We start from the raw sequence: 16566 nt of genomic DNA, 5'->3' as shown, positions 1-16566 counted from the left end.
AGTAAACGCAACCGGCTCTCGTCCAATGGTGAAATTCCTCCTCCGCGTCTTCAGTCCCTGCTTTCCTCTCACTTTAGGTTCCACCTCTTGCTTCTCGTGTCCTAGTTTTTCACCAAGGTTTTATCTAGTCCTACATCACTGCTGATTTAAGATTTTCCTTAATCGGAGACCCTAGGAATTGAAATGTCAGAAAAACACTTGTAAGCAATTAGGGTTTTTTGTTTGTTCTGCTTGATAGACAAAATGTTTAATGAGTTAAATGTTAGAAGTTGTAAAACACCTTAGTGAAGAGAGTTGTGATTGTGACAATTCCAAACCGACAATAATTACATGTACGGTAAAGGCAGAAGCAGTGGTTTTGAAAGAGAATTATATTCATACTGTGCTAGATTTATATGAAATATTTATAAAGCATCTACAACAGTTTAATTGTTCTTACCATATTTAATCTCTTAATCGTTTTCTACATCATATTTTCTTTGACATACCACTACTCACCTCAAACTTTTTTTTTCACTACCAGTAGTGGTTTTATTTTATTTTTATTGAAGTATAGTTGATTTCCAATGTTGCATTAGTTACAGGTTTACCGCAAAATGATTCAGTTTACATATTTTTTCTGATTCTTTTTCATTATAGCTTCCCTGGTGGCTCAGATGGTAAAGCGTCTACCTATAATGCGAGAGACCCGAGTTTGATCCATCGAAGATCCTCTGGAGAAGGAAATGGCAACCCACTCCAGTACTCTTGCCTGGAAAATCCCATGGACGGAGGAGCCTGGCGAGCTACAGTCCATGGGGTCGCAAAGAGTCGGAAAGGACTGAGCGACTTGTTTCACTTTTGCATATTTTTTCTGATTCTTTTCCATTATAGATTATTATAAGATATTGAATATAGTTCTCTGTGCTATACAGTAAATCCTTGTTTATCTACTTTACATATAGTAGTGTGTATCTGTTAATCCCATATTCCTAATTTATTCCCTCCCGCCCCCCACATCACGTTTGGTAACCATAGTTTGTTCTCTGTGTCTGTGAGGAGTCTTCTGTTTAATAAATAAGGTCATTTGTATTATTTTTTAGATTCAACATATAAGTGTTAATGTTTGTCTTTTTCTGCCTGGCTTACTTCACTCAGTATGATAATCTCTAGATCTATCCATGTTACTGCAAATGGCAATATTCCATTCTTTTTTATAGCCAAGTAATAGTCCATTTTATGTATGTATATATATACACACACACCCCTGATCTTTTTTTATCCATTTCTCTGTTGATGGACTATTAGGTTGCTTGCATGTCTTGATAACTGCAAATAGTGCAATTGGGGGTACATGTAACTTTTTGAATTAGTTTTAAATTAGAGTTACCATCTTTTTCTGGATATGTGCCTAGAATTGGGATTGCTGGGAGTTTTTTTTTTTTTTTTAATCCCCACCCACCCTTCCTTCTTCCCCCTTGGAAATATTTTTAGTTTTTAAAGAAACTGCCATACTGATTTTCAATAGTAGCTGTACCAATTTTCATGTCTACCAATAGTGTAGGAGTATTCCCTACACACTCTAGTTTTTTTATTTTTATTTTTGGCCACACAGCATGTGGAATCTTAGTTCCCTGACCAGGGATCGTACCTGCATCCCCTGCAGTGGAAGCTCAGAGTCTTAACCATTTGACTGCCAGGGAAGTCTCTATTATTTGTACACTTTTTGATGATGGCCATTCTGACTAGTGTGAGGTGATACCTCATTGTAGTTTTGATTTGCATTTCTTTAATAATTAGCAATGTTGAGCATTTTGAAAGCAGTTAAATTTGTAGTTCCCAGAATACAAAAATTCCACAGTGTCAAATGGCTCTATCAAAAGTAGACAAATAAGAATATTTTTCTTTAAGCTCTAGAACCTTGTTCTGCAAGGTGTAGTGCCAGTAGAGACAGTGCATGCATGCTCAGCTGGGTCTGACTGTTTGCAACCCATGGATCATAGCCCACCAGGCTCTTCTGTCCATGGAATTTTCCAGGCAAGAATACTGGAGTGAGTTACCATTTCCTACTCTAGGAGATCTTCCCGACCTGGGATCGAACCACTGCTCCACCTGGGAAGCCCAGCAAAGTGTAGACTAAAGAAAAAACTTGTTAGAAATACAGACTCTTAGGTCCCACCCCAGACCTACTAATCAGAACATGCATTTCAACTAAATCTAATAATTTGTACACAGTATAGTTTGAGAAGCACCACCTTAAAAACATCTTTCAAAGCAAGGTGAACAGATTTCTTTCTTGACTCATATCAGTGGAAAAAGAAAGCCAGTGATTTTGAAAGATTTGTGAGGTACAACAAAAAATTCTTAGGCTCAGAGGATTATACACCAAAATGTTTAAAACTTGTTGGGATTTATTGACTTTTAGAATTGATGCTTTTGAACTGTGGTGTTGGGGAAGACTCTTGAGAGTCCCTTGGACTGCAAGGAGATCCAACCAGTCCATTCTAAAGGAGATCAGTCCTGGGTGTTCTTTGGAAGGAATGATGCTAAAGCTGAAACTCCAGTACTTTGGCTACCTTATGCGAAGAGTTGGCTCATTGGAAAAGACTCTGATGCTGGGAGGGATTGGGGGCAGGAGGAAAAGGGGACGACAGAGTATGAGATGGTTGGATGGCATCACTGACTTGATGGACATGAGTTTGAGTGAACTCCGGGAGCTGGTGATGGACAGGGAGGCCTGGCGTGCTGCGATTCATGGGGTCGCAGAGTCGGACAATGAGCGACTGAACTGAACTGAACTGAACTGAACTGAGGGTTATACCAAAAAATTTTAAAGCAGTTTTAGGGTTGTAACAAAATTGAGCATAGAGAGCTTCCATATACCCTCAACACAGGCGTATCTTTTTTACTATCAACACCAGGCTCCAGAGTGGTACATTTATTACAATATCTGAACCTACTTTGACAGATCATTATCACCCCCAAATCCATACATTAGGGTTTATTCTTGGTGTTGTACCTTCTGGGTTTGGACAAATGTAGGTTGTGTTTCTGCCATTTAAGTGTCTTATAGAAGTTTCAGTGCCCTAAAAATCCTATGTGCTCCACCTGTTCATCCCCCTCTTCCCCCAAACCCCTGATCTTTACTGTCTCCATAGTTTTGTCTTTCCTAGAATGTCATATAGCTGGAATCATACATAGAGTGTGTAGCCTTTTCATATTGGCTTCCTCCACTTAGTAATATGCATCTAAGTTTATTCTATGTCTTTCATGATTTGCTAGCTCATTTCTTTTTAGTGCTGAATATTTCATTATCTGGATGTACCAGTTTATCCATTCACCTACTGAAAGACATCTTAATTGCTTGCAAGTGTTGGAATTAAGCTCCTGTAAACATTTGTATGCAGGTTTTTGGGTGAATATATTATTTATTGTTTTTTTATATTCTTATTTTTACATCTCTATTTTTGAATTTTTCTTTCTAATCTTAAAAGTTCTCTTGACAAGAAAAAAGCCTGTAACTATATGAGGTGACTGATGTTAACTAAATTTATTGTAGAAATCAGTTTGCAATAGATACATACATCAAACCATTATGTTGTATACCTTAAGCTAATATAAGGTCATATGTCAATTATATCTCAAGAAAACTGGGGGAAAAGAATTCTCAAAGCCCTTGGTCCTGGTGCTGCTATTTTTGATATATTAAGCTATATTGGGCTTCGGGAAATTCTTCTCAAGCAATACTTATTTGCTAACAAGAATTTAGAAAGGACTGGAAGTGGGCTTTAAAAATTTTTGTCTATTTGGTTTTTCACTTGTTTCCTTCTCTACTTCTATATGTCCAGATTCTCTCCCATTTCTAAAAGCCAACTAAAATAAGAAATTGTACATATTTATCCACATAAATTATGTTGTGATCCTCATCATGTACATTATTTGCTATGTTTAGTATGTGACTTTCCTGCTATAATATTAACAATTCTTTGACTTACAAATCCATAAAAAAATAGTATACATTAACCACATCATTTGTATAATTTCCCAAGTAAACAAAATGTTAAAAAACCAAGTTGAAAAGACTCCCTAGAAGGAGCTACAACTCTCATGCTTTGCTGAAGGGACCATTGATTTGTACAACCACTTGGAATACTAGTTTGGCAGTATCTAGAAAACAGGCATGCTTTACCACCTAGCAGTTCCACTCCTAGACATACACATTCAGGTCACTCTTGCATAAATGTACATGTTCAAGAATGTTCAACGTGGCACGCATGGGGACTTCCCTGGTGGTCCAGTGGTTTAAGCCTCTGCATTTCCACTGCAGAGGGCACATGTTCCACCCCTGGTCAAGGAAGTAAGATCCCACTTGCCTTGTGGCACAGCCAAATTTAAAGAAAAAAATTAAATAAATCATTGCATTTAGGGATGCATATTTAGGCCCAGCATATTTAGAGGGCAAAAGCAAAGAAAAACAAATAGATGAGTAGTTACTTTTTTTTTTTTTTTTAAGAGAACCCATTTTTGGCTTAAGCCTTTGGGTTTTTTTGTTTGTTTGTTTGTTTTAATTAAAGAACATTTTTGGGTGCACTAGGTCTTCATTGCTGTGCCCAGGCTTCTCTTATTGTGGAGCACAGGCTCTAGATGCGCGGGCTTCAGAAGTTGCAGCGAATGGGTTGAGTAGCTGTGGCACCTAGGCTAAGTTGCTTTGCAGCACATGGGATTCCAGGGATGGAATCTGCGTAGCCTGCATTGGGAGGAGGATTCTCATCCCCTGTACCACCAGGGAAGTCGAGTAGTAACTTCTTGAGGAAAGGTATTAACATAAGGGATGGAAACAGGCGGAACTTCTAGACACTTAAATGTCCCTTTCTTGATGGTCCCATGAGTGTTTGATATTGTGTCTATTTATGTTTTATGTACTTCCCTGTATGTTATATTTCTAGTGAAAAATGTTAAAGAGAAAGACCAAAGTTTTGTATTGTTCTTTATTCAAAAACTGGATGCACCATGATTGTTCATATTCTCTGGTTGACATTCAGTCTCAAAATAAACAGTGGAAACATATGATCAGCAACAATTTAATGAAGCCATAGCAGTTACTGGATTCTCAAATGGGTACAATTTGAGAAACCTGTCATAAAAATTAGTAAAAGATACAAGATAGAACACATTTTAATACTGATACAATAGTAATAGCAGCTTTACAAATATTTAACCATAGGATTCCTATAGCTTTTCAAAAAAATGAACCTTTATCTCACAAGAATGATAAAATCATTTAAATTGATACAGTACCCAATGGTTTATTAATATTATAAACATTATTAGATGTCCCATAGAATATTGTTACAAATACTCACCTGATTTCTTCTCAGTGATCATTCCCTTTATTTTACTTAATATAAACATAGTAACAGGTTTAAAAAAGTTTTTATTAGAAACAGATGTATTTCTTAACTTCAGTATCTGCTTAATTTTCATCCATAAATGTAAATGTGGGTCTCATCAAAACAAAACACTGTTTCCGTATCTGCTTTCCAGCCTGGTGACTTTTCACAACCCCCTATTTGGTATCTCAAACTTACATTTATCTGAGGGAATATAGGCATTTAGGCGAAATTAATAAAATATCTTTTTAGCCTAATCAGGGAATATTTCAGGGACATCATTTATGTAACTGCTTCCTGTCGGGTTAGAAAGTTCAGTGTAAAACTGACACTCCTTGATTCCCCTCTGTGAGGAGCCACTATCCTTATTTGGGAACTGCATGGAAGTTATCAGCATCAGAGCTAATGCTGTGCCTTCAGAGTCTCACTCACCCTAATGAGAGTTCCTCTTCTTTCGTGATATTTAGCACATTAGTGACAGGGATCTTGGCTGAAGCTACAGTAGTGTCTACTGCTAAGCAGACATGTCTGACAAAACCAGGGGCTCCCAGATATTAGCAACCTCGTAGAGACTGACTGGTAGGGTTGCCAGGTAAAACGCAGGATGTTCAGGTAAATTTGAAATTCAAAAAAACAATGATGTATTTTTTTAAGTATAAATAGATAGAAGTGGTTTAGTCACCAAGATGTGTCTGACTCTTGCAACCCCTTGGACTGTAGCCCCCCAGCTTCCTCTGTCCGTGGGATTCTCCAGGCAAGAATACTGGAGTGGGTTGCCATTTTCTTCTCCAGGGGATCATCCCGACCCAGGGATCGAACCTGGGTCTCCTGCATTACAGGCAGATTCTTTACCGACTGAGCTACAAGGGAAGCCCATGGCAATATTTAGGACATCGTTATACTTAAAAGATTACTCATGGTTTAATGGGTCATATATATGCTTAAGTTATTTGTTGTTTATCTGAAATTCAAATTTGATGGGGGTGTCATGTATTTATGGGCTTCCAAAGTGGCTTGAGTGGTAAAGAACTGCCTGCCAATGCAGAAGACAGGAGATGCAGGTTGGATCCCTGGGCTGGGAAGATCCCCTGGAGGCGGGCACGGCAACTTACTCTAGTATTTTTGCCTGGAGCATCCTATGGACATAGGAGTCTGGTAGGCTATGTCCACTGGGTCACAAAAAGCTGGACACGACTGAAGTGACTTAGCAGGCATGTATTTATATTTGTTAAGTCTGGCAACCCTGAATTGGCAGGAAAAAGTAAAATCCTGTGATTGTGCAGAACTACTGTTATTGAATCGACAGGCGCTTGAGGACAGAGAATCAGGCCTCACAGTGAATCTGCTATGGACCTCAGAGAATCCCTGGTGGGGCACTGTAGAAAACCCAAGGTTCATGCAGAGGTCTTCATGAAGTCTATGTTTAGCTGTACAAATGTGGATAGCAGATATCAAAGTAAGGAATATCCCAGACTTCAGTAGGCCTGATATTGTTACATACCTATGATACTAGAAATGAAATTCTAATTTTTAAGGTTACGTTGGACCTTTCGCTTCAAATCCTTTTGGAATAGTTAGGTTTGGATGGGAGATGATCTTACTTAATTGCTTATAGGGAACAGAAATAAAATCTAGGGGGTCTTTCTGGGTTAAGTAGCACTTAATGAATGCATGAGCTTTACAGGATGAAATATTTTGCTTTTTAATTTCCTGAGAATACCCAAGGTGAATGGGTACCAGGTTATTTTAATGTCATAACTGTACCTATAGACCACAAATTAGAGTTATCTAGTTAAATTGGAATAACCTTCCTAACTTAAATTGAGTAATTCCAGGATAAACATTACTTTGGGGATTACATTTTTCCATCTGTCCTGTGAATAATCTTGTAAACTAGAAAGTATTCTAATATCCACTTTTCATTACAGTATACATGGGCTCCATACATATTTTAATTCTTCAAATGAATTATATATTAATATAGTTATTTATACATATTATACTTCAAAAGGATTGGGGTCATTTTATCTGTACATTTAATGGATCATTGCTGGGAGTCAGGCAGAGGGGGCATCAGTTTTGTTCATCAAAGCTGCTTGTAGAAACCGGCAGAGTTTGAGTTGGGCTTCTAGGGTGAGCCAGCTATGAAAAAAACAAGAAGTCCCAATTATAACATGAATTATGTTCTTGTGGCCAGCATAGCTCTCCTTCCTCACTATCAGAACCCAGATTTTATGCAAGGCAGCAATGCGGCCAGATTCTAAAACTCACTTTTTCCAACTTCTCTGATATAATCAAAGTTCCTGGATATCACCTGTTTTAAGAGATGAAGGGCAGTTTAGCTAGGATATCTTTTTGATCTTTCCCCTTCTTATCTTGCTTACAGTGTAGACAAGAGGCTTTAGGAAGTGTAGATGTTCTGCACGGTAGGGATAAAAGCCAGGTATTAAGGTTGGAAGAGAGGTGGGGAATCTGCTATACCCTGTATCCACTGCCTATTTCCCAAGGCAATATGCAGAAAAGAAAAATAAGCCTCCATTTGCTTAAGCCACTATAGTCAGATTTCTCTTACCCACAGTCAAATGCAAAACCTAACTAATAGGAGTGGGGAAAGTTATTCCATGTCTAAAACAAGTTTTTACTAAATACCTTGTATCTTTGGCCACCTGATGCAAAGAGCCAACTCAATGAAAAAGACCCTGATGCTAGGAAAGACTGAGGGCAGGAGAAGGGGGCAACAGAGGGCATCGCTGACTCAAGGGACGTGAGTTTGAGCAAATTCCAGGAGACGGTGAAGGGCAGAGAAGACTGGTGTGCTGCAGTTCAAGGGGTTGCAAAGAGTCAGACACAGCTTAGCAACTGAACCACCACCACCATCCTCTACTAAGTGGATTTTGGAGAGCACAACATATGGCAAAGGTCTCATCTGTGATATTTTTAAACTATTTATTTTTGGCTGAGCTGAGTCTGCGTTGCTTCGTGCAGGTGTTCTTGAGGTGTGGCTGGCGGGGGCTACTCTTCATTGCGTGTGCGGGCTTCCCACTGCGGCGGCTTCTCTTCTCCTGCAGCACTAGCTCTAGACCTTGGGCTCAGTAGCTGTGGTGCACCCTTCAGCGATTCCTCAGCATGTGGAATCTTCTTGGACCACGGACTGAACCTGAGTTGTTCCCTGCATTGGCAGGTGGATTCCTATCCACTGCACCACCAGGAAAGACCTTCATCTGTGATTTTTGATGCTGTTGCTCAGTACATGGGTTTGTTGCTCATTACATTTTTACATGCTTCCACATTAACCAATCCACTATAGTAGTTATAGGGTGGGGCAGGGACAAAAAAGACCTAGAGCTGAACAAAGGAGGGAAGCGCGGAGTTCCTTATGGTTAGGATTTGGTGCTTCCACTTCCAAGGCTTGAGTGCAATCCCTGGTCGGGGAAGCAGCACAGCCGAAATAAGAAAAAAAAGGAAAGGGCTTAGTTGTTAAATAAGGCCTCTGCCTTCTGCCTCTGCTCTTCACAATTTATGGTATCACCAAGGAATGTGATCTGGGAGTGGACTCCTAGTGAAGGCTCCAAAGGAAAGGGGCATCAGGCCTCATCTGCAAAGAAGGCCACACAGTGCCCAGCAGGACCAGTTGATTGGCAAGAGGGAAACCAAGCTATCCTGCAAAAGGAACTGATTCCTTTTTTTTGAAACCAATAATTGATTTACAATGTGTGTTAGTTTCAGGTATAAAACTTCAGATTCTTTTCATTAGAGGTTCCTATAAGATACTGAATATCGTTCCCTGCGCTACACAGTAGGTCCTTGGTTATTTATATTATAAAATAGTGTATATCTGTCTACTAAATAGTGTATATCTAGTAGTGTATATCTGTTAATCCCAACCTCCTTATTTATCCCTCACCCCCCCTACTTCTTTGGTAACTGTAAGTTTGTTTTCTATGTCTGTTAAGTCTGCTTCAGTTTTCTAAATAAGCTTATTTGTATTATTTTTTTTAGATTCCATATATGTGATATATAATATTGATCTTTCTCTGCCTAACTTCATTTAGTATGATAATCTCTAGGTCCATTTATGTTGTTGCAAATGGCATTATTTTATTCTTTCTTACGGCTGAATAATTCCATTTCATATATTCATATATATTCATATGAATTCATATATATTCATGTGTGTATACATATATATATACATATATATATGTGACATCTTTATCCATTATCTGTTGATGGAAATTTAGGTCACTTCCATACTTTGGCTATTGTAAATAGTATTGCTATGAACACTCGTGTATGAATCTTTTTTATACAGTTTTCATCCTTTCTGGATATATGCTGGATCATATAGCAATTCTATTTTTAGTTTTTTGAGGAACCTCCAGACTGTTTTCTATAGTGGCTATACCAATTCATATTCCCACCAACAGTGTGGGAGGGTTTCCTTTTCTCTACACCCTCTCCAGCATTTATTATTTGTAGATTTTTAGATGATGGCCATTCTGACCAGCCTGAGGTGATACTTTATTAGGGTTTTAATTTGCATTTCTCAATAGGTAGTGATGTGAATCTATTCATGTGCCTGCAAGCCATCTGTGTATCTTCTTTGGAGAAATGTCTGTTTAGGTCTTTTGCCAACTTTTTTATTGAGTGTTTATTTATTTGATATTGAGTTGTATGAACTACTGGTATATTTTGGATATTAAGTCCTTGTCAGTCACATTATTCACACATATTCCCTCCCATTCAGTAGGTTGTTTTTGTTTTCTTTATGGCTTCCTTTGCTGTCTGAAAGCTTTTAAGTTTGATTAGGTCCCATTTGCTTGTTTTTGCTTTTATTTCTTTCACAAAAGGCAAAAAATTCTCAACAAGGGAATGAACGAAGGGAGGACAGTGCTGGGGTGGGAAGAGTGTCTGCAGAGGAATTTGTGGTGAGTCTCCTGGGCCAGAGGGAGATGGAAATACAGTATTCACAGCCAAGAGGCCAGCAGCCCTGAGCCCCAGCACTCTAGCAGGAAGGGGCTGCAGATGAGACAAATAGAGTTTGGAAGAAATCGCACAAGAGCCAACCGATGCGCTGGATTTTGGTGTGTGAGTCATACAGGCAGGTAACAAAGAAAGCTGCCAAGACCTTTTCCTATCAGCTCTGCATAGCTGACTCCTATCTCCATCTTCATCCCCGTCTCTCTGTTACAGCCTCACTGGCCACTTTCCAATTCCTCAGATAGACCCTGATCCCTCCCATCATGAGACCTTTGCGGATCTTATTTTTTTCGCCTGGGACTCTCCTCTGTGACATTCATAGTGGGCTCACGATACAGATACCCTCTCCAGTTATGCCTATTCATCCTTCAGGTCTCACCTCATCACTTCCTAAGGGAATCTTTCCTAGATCATCCAGGTTGGGTCAACTTTCTCCAAGGATTCTCACTGAACCTTGTTACTTTCCTTCACAGAATTTACTTCAGTGCAAAATCACACAAATTGTGATTATTGATTACTGTCTACTTTTCCCATTAGACTGAAAGCTCCAAGACAGTAGATTTGTGTCTGTTTTTGCTTACCACTGTCTCCCTGGTATTCCGGCACAGTGTCTGGCATATAGGGACTGCTTAATAAATAGTTATGAATGAAATTAATAAAACCAGACATTCACTGCTAAAGTAGAGATGATAATCTTAGCTATTTCATAGCATTTCAGGAACCACAAACATGAAGTTCTTTATAAAGCATCAGTTCAGTTCAGTTCAGTTCAGTCCCTCAGCTGTGTCTGACTCTTTGCGACCCCATGGATTACAGCAATGCCTGGCCTCCCTGTCCGTCATCAACTCCTGGAGTTTACTCAAACTCATGTCCATTGAGTCAGTGATGCCATCCAACCATCTCATCCTGTCGTCCCTTTCTCCCACCTTCAATCTTTCCCAGCATCAGAGTCTTTTCAAATAAGTCAGTTCTTCGCATCAGGTGGCCAAAGTATTGGAGTTTCAGATTGAGCATCAGTCCTTCCAATGAATATTCAGCACTGATTGCCTTTAGGATGGACTGGTATAAGGAACTGTTTAAAAATTACTACTATTATTAAGAAAGATGCTTTAGATTATGATTCTAAATTAAAGAGTTTGAAGAAAAGGAACCAAATGCTTTTCATAAAGGCTTACCTGAAATTTTCTCTTCAAGGCCCGGGTCATCACCGGGGTTAGGCCAGTTCCTGTTCCCACATTTTCTTTATTAGTAAGAGGGGTTCCACCTGGGCTCCTACAAAGGTAATGAAAATATTGCGAGCTGTGTTTTATGCCAACTTCTCAAATGAATTTAGAGAGCATAAAGATAGGAGAATGGATTACCTCTCCACATCGACTTTTCTAAGTAGTTTCCGTAGATCTAACTGACTTTTACCAGGAGTACTGATAAAATACAAATGCAAAAGTTAGAGCTCACCAGATTGTATAATTTTTCTCAAAGTAAAGCAACCATTTCAAAATAGGCAACATCCTAGAAAGTAGTTTGTTACATTAAAAAATAGCAGTAGATGCTGATAGGAGCATAAAGTGATATAATGATTCTAATAATAATCAGAATCTAATACTTGAATAACGAATACTTTCATTTTATTATTTTTTCAAAATAAATTACTTTTTTTGATGTTGTACTTACACTTGTAAGAATCCATCTTAGGGCAAAACTCAGTTATGCACACAGATGATGGACAAGGATGATTACTGAAGAGTTACAGAAATAAAAAAATCACAAACAACCTAAATATTTCAAAATAGGATTTTATCTATGAAGTTCACATATTAAAAAACTGCACCTATTGAAGAAGTCAACATGATTCTTTAAGCTAATTTTTAATGAGATAGGGGAAAGTTTATGACACAGTAATGGGAAAAGTTCTATTTGTATATATTGGGTTGGCCAAAGAGTTCATCCACATTTTTCTGTAACACTGCACAGAAAAACCAAACAAATTTTTTGGCCAACTCAACATAATATAAATTACACATGGGTACAGACATGTGTATGTATGTATATACGTATTTCATGCAATATGTATTTAATATACATATTTCATACACATATACCTGTAATATGTATATTACATATACATATTTTATTGATTCCAAGACATTCTAATTTTCATATTATTTCTAAAACTGTGTTGATTTGAAAATTCCTGATGATATTTTATATTTTGCAATAAACAGTACCATGAACTGGAAATAATAGTGTATATGCCTAGAAAAAGACTAGAATGATAAACAACAGTATGTTAAGAGTGGCTGTCTCCAATGATATGATTATTTGATGATTTTTGTTTTCTTTAAACATGACTGTATATTTCAATTTTCCTATATGATCATATATAATTTTTAGAGTTAGAAGTAAGCAAAATATTACTATTTTAAAGTAGCAGTAGAGTATAATGCTGTGGAGTTTCTTACATTAAGACATTTGTAACTCGAGTTGATAACACTTTGGACTTCGGTTTCAGGGTAACGCGTTGCAGGTCAGAGACAGTAACCAGTGGGTTCTGTGCCTTTGGTGATGGTACAAGCTTTAATCACAAAATGAGACATTATTAAAAACTGATTTAAAAGTATCATTCAAAATGTAAACATACCAAAACAACAAATCTTCGAATGCTGAGTATGTGTAAAATATATCTATTCAACTTTCATTCCAAAGCTTCAAAGTATATCTCTACCTTTTCAAGCTAATGGTTGGTGGATAAAACTGCTGAATTAAATAATTGGGGGATTTATATATTTTGTTGAGGAGATCAAAAATTACTCAAATAAAATATCAAATACTTTCCTCAGAACAGCTTTTATATCTAAGACTTATGCTTATTTTCTATTAAGAGACAATCAGGTTAAAAAATGAAAGACCACATGTGTGGTCAATGATTTCTTACCTTCCTCCTTTCATCAAAACTCTGTGTCTTCTTTAATTTCACAGTCAGTAGATCTTTAACTGTTATCTGCATGGGTCCATTTTTTTTTAATGGTCCAGCCTTAAGATACAAGGAAAAATTAGAATTCCAACTGAAACCAGGACATTTAGTCAAATGCAAATCCAAATCTAGTTTTTGAAACCTCAGAGTTAAAAATTAACTCTTATTTCCCCGAGGAGCCAATCAAATTCTTTCCATGCCACCAAGAACTAATTCTGTTTTCAGTATCTATGGATGCTAAAGCTATTGAAAAATATTAATGAAAATGTAAGGCTTTGAAACTGGGCTAGTTTTCTACAGCTATGCATCTTCCTTAGGAATTGTTGTAATATGATAGAAGTAGAAAGAGTTCCTCTAATCAATGTGAAGTTTTGCCTAAATTACCTAAGAAAATGACACACTTGCCAGAAAGCAAGCACATATACTTGAAGAGGTATATATTAGGGCAACTATAACAGCTGACTCTGCATTTAATTCAGTCATTTTAAACCAAATGTATTTGCAGTAAAAAGTAATCAGCTTTTTAGATAGGGCTGTGTTAGTGGGCAGGTAAGTAGCTCTAGATAGCATATTGAAAAGCAGAGACATCACTTTGCCAACAAAGGTCTGTCTAGTCAAGGCTATGGTTCTTCCAGTGGTCATGTATGGATGTGAGAGTTGGACTGTGAAGAAAGCTGAGCGCCGAAGAATTGATGCTTTTGAACTGTGGTGTTGGAGAAGACTCTTGAGAGTCCCTTGGACTGTAAGGAGATCCAACCAGTCCATTCTAAAGGAGATCAGCCCTGGGATTTCTTTGGAAGGAATGATGCTAAAGCTGAAACTCCAGTACTTTGGCCACCTCATGCGAAGAGTTGACTCATTGGAAAAGACTCTGATGCTGGGAGGGATTGGGGGCAGGAGAAGAAGGGGACGACCGAGGATGAGATGGCTGGATGGCATCACGGACTCGATGGATGTGAGTCTGAATGAACTCCGGGAGTTGGTGATGGACAGGGAGGCCTGGCGTGCTGCGATTCATGGGTTCGCAAAGAGTCGGACACGACTGAGCGACTGAACTGAACTGAACTGAAGTAGCTCTAACGGAGACTGGTTCTCCAGTCCAATGGCATTACACTTTAGGATCTACTAGTTCTTTTTCTATTTTTTAAAATGTTTTTTTATTGTGATAAAAGTCACATACTAAATAATATAAAACATACTGTCTTAGACATATTTAACTGTACAGTTCAGTGGCACTAAGTATATTCATATTGTGAAACACTGACCATCATCTATCTCCCGAATTTTTCACCTTCCTAAACTGAAACTCTGTCTCCATGAAGCACTAAATCCCTATTTCTCCTCCCAAAAAGAAAAAGGTAAGTCCCCATTCCCCTTCCCCACCTCACCCTTTGTGCTTTCTGACCCTATGAATTTGACTATTCTAGGTAATGGCGACCCACTCCAGTATTCTTGCCTTGCAAATCCCATGGACGGAGGAGCCTTGTGGGCTGCAGTCCATGGGGTTGCACAGTCGGACACGACTGAAGCGACTTAGCAGCAGCAGGTACCTCCTACAAATGGAATCAGACAGCACTTTTCTGCACCTACTGTTGTTCTGACTTCACTCACTAAAGAGTCTGTTTTTAATTTGGTTTCCCAGAGAGATTTTCCTCTTGGTAAAAAAGGTATACCAAGAAGCCAACAGGAATCTCCCACCTTGCAGGGTTTCATTCATTTATCTTCCAAAAAGTAAAACAGCACTTTCATTTCTAATTCCAACTTCTGTGATTTCCCAGGGGACCATGTCTTTAAAAACAATAATTGCTATAAGCAGGAGATGGAATTAGAACAAAAGGTAGTCCTTTCCTTCTGTCAGAGCCGTTTGCCCAGCCTTAAAAAAGACACCTGGCTTGACTCCTTCCTTACCCACTGACCAAAACACACCTTTACTAGGCTGTTTTTTTTTACCTGAAGTGCTTTCGTGAGAGCAGATTTTCTGAGCAGCAATGGCGCTGTCGGTGGTGCGGGTGGAGGCAGAGGAGGAGGAGGGGGCGGAGGGGGCGGAGGGGGTGGAGGGCGACTGGCTGGCTGCGCTGGGGAGGGAGGACGGAGAGCTGCGGAGTCTGCAGGGCTGGCTGGAGCACCGGTGGGCACTTCTGGACGCTCAGGACCCGTGTGACACGCTTGACCACAGCTGGGACAGGAGGAGTTTTCTGAGATGGCCTGGAAGAGATTGCATTTGACACCTGAAGAGCAGATTTATTTGCTTCTTTATTTGTTTGAGCAGTCATCCAAATCAGAGCTGCCGCGTGTTGAATGTCTTCTCCGTACACCACGTGCGCTACAATATTTCCTCATTTGTCACAAGCTCATTCACTCATTTATTTGTTCTGTGGGTGCTATATGCCAGGCACTGTGGCTACAACGTGAGTCCTGTCTGTCTCCCCATCCAGCTGACAGTCCGCCGAGAAACAGAGACCTCAAACATAATACAAAACACATTTGAAACAAGCCAAGTAATACTCTAACAAGAGCCAAGGCTTCCCTGGTGGCTCAGGGGTAAAGAATCTGCCTGCCAATGCAGGAGACACAGGTTTGATCCTTGATCCGGGAAGATGCCACATACCCCGGAGCAACTAAGCTTCTGTGCTGCAAGTATTGAGCCCATGCTCTAGAGTCTGGGAGACGCAACTACTGAGCCTGTGAACCCTAGAGCTTGTGCTCGCAAGGAGAGAAGCTATGGCAATGAGAACCGTATGCACCACACCTAGAGAGTAGCCCCTGCTCACTGCAAGTAGAGAAAAAGTCCTCGCAGCAATGAAGATCCAGTACAGTCATAAATAAATACACGATTATTTCAAAAGAGAAAAATAAGAGCCACGAAGTGTGCTGTGAGTGTGAATAGCTAGAAGTCTAGAGAGTAATATTTAGCCATGATCTCAAGGATGAATTAAGGCTTCTCAGGTGAAGAAAGGATATAAAGATTGAGGGAAGGGAGTTCCTGGCAGAGGGGAAAATACTTAATGCTGCCAAGAATATAGTCTGTTCAAGGAACTGAATAAAAAAAAGAGTCAAAGGTTGTAACCTGACTCTAATGGGCTGCATTGTCTTCCCCCAACCTGAACCCCTAGTACCTCAGTATGTGACTGTATTTGAAGACAGGGCCTTCAAAGAAGTGATTAAATTAAAAAGAGCCATTAGGGGGACTTCCCTGGTGGACCAGTGGCTAAGGCTCCGCACTCTCAATGCAGGGGGCCTGGGTTC

General features: G+C 39.2%; 1 protein-coding gene across 3 annotated transcripts in view; it reads right to left on the bottom strand.

Moving 5' to 3' along the window:
* Positions 6528-16566, bottom strand: part of PRR11 (proline rich 11) — a 33006-nt gene continuing 22967 nt past the window's right edge. For 2 of the 3 annotated variants that reach the window (XM_005693110.2, XM_013971791.2), the window contains exons 6-11: positions 15271-15525; positions 13282-13380; positions 12809-12921; positions 11711-11770; positions 11525-11621; positions 6528-7511 (exon numbers count right to left, since the gene is read on the bottom strand). In XM_005693110.2, coding sequence (XP_005693167.2) covers positions 7443-7511; positions 11525-11621; positions 11711-11770; positions 12809-12921; positions 13282-13380; positions 15271-15525 — 693 coding nt within the window. In that variant the 3' untranslated portion in view covers positions 6528-7442. The remainder of the gene's footprint in view (positions 7512-11524; positions 11622-11710; positions 11771-12808; positions 12922-13281; positions 13381-15270; positions 15526-16566) is intronic. The other variant, XM_005693111.3, reaches the window with a different exon arrangement.

The sequence above is a fragment of the Capra hircus genome, chromosome 19 (assembly GCF_001704415.2).
Source record: "Capra hircus breed San Clemente chromosome 19, ASM170441v1, whole genome shotgun sequence".
In the NCBI taxonomy this organism is placed as follows: domain Eukaryota; kingdom Metazoa; phylum Chordata; class Mammalia; order Artiodactyla; family Bovidae; genus Capra; species Capra hircus.
The sequence above is the reverse complement of the archived record's forward strand: the minus strand, read 5'-3'. Positions and strand labels throughout refer to the sequence as shown.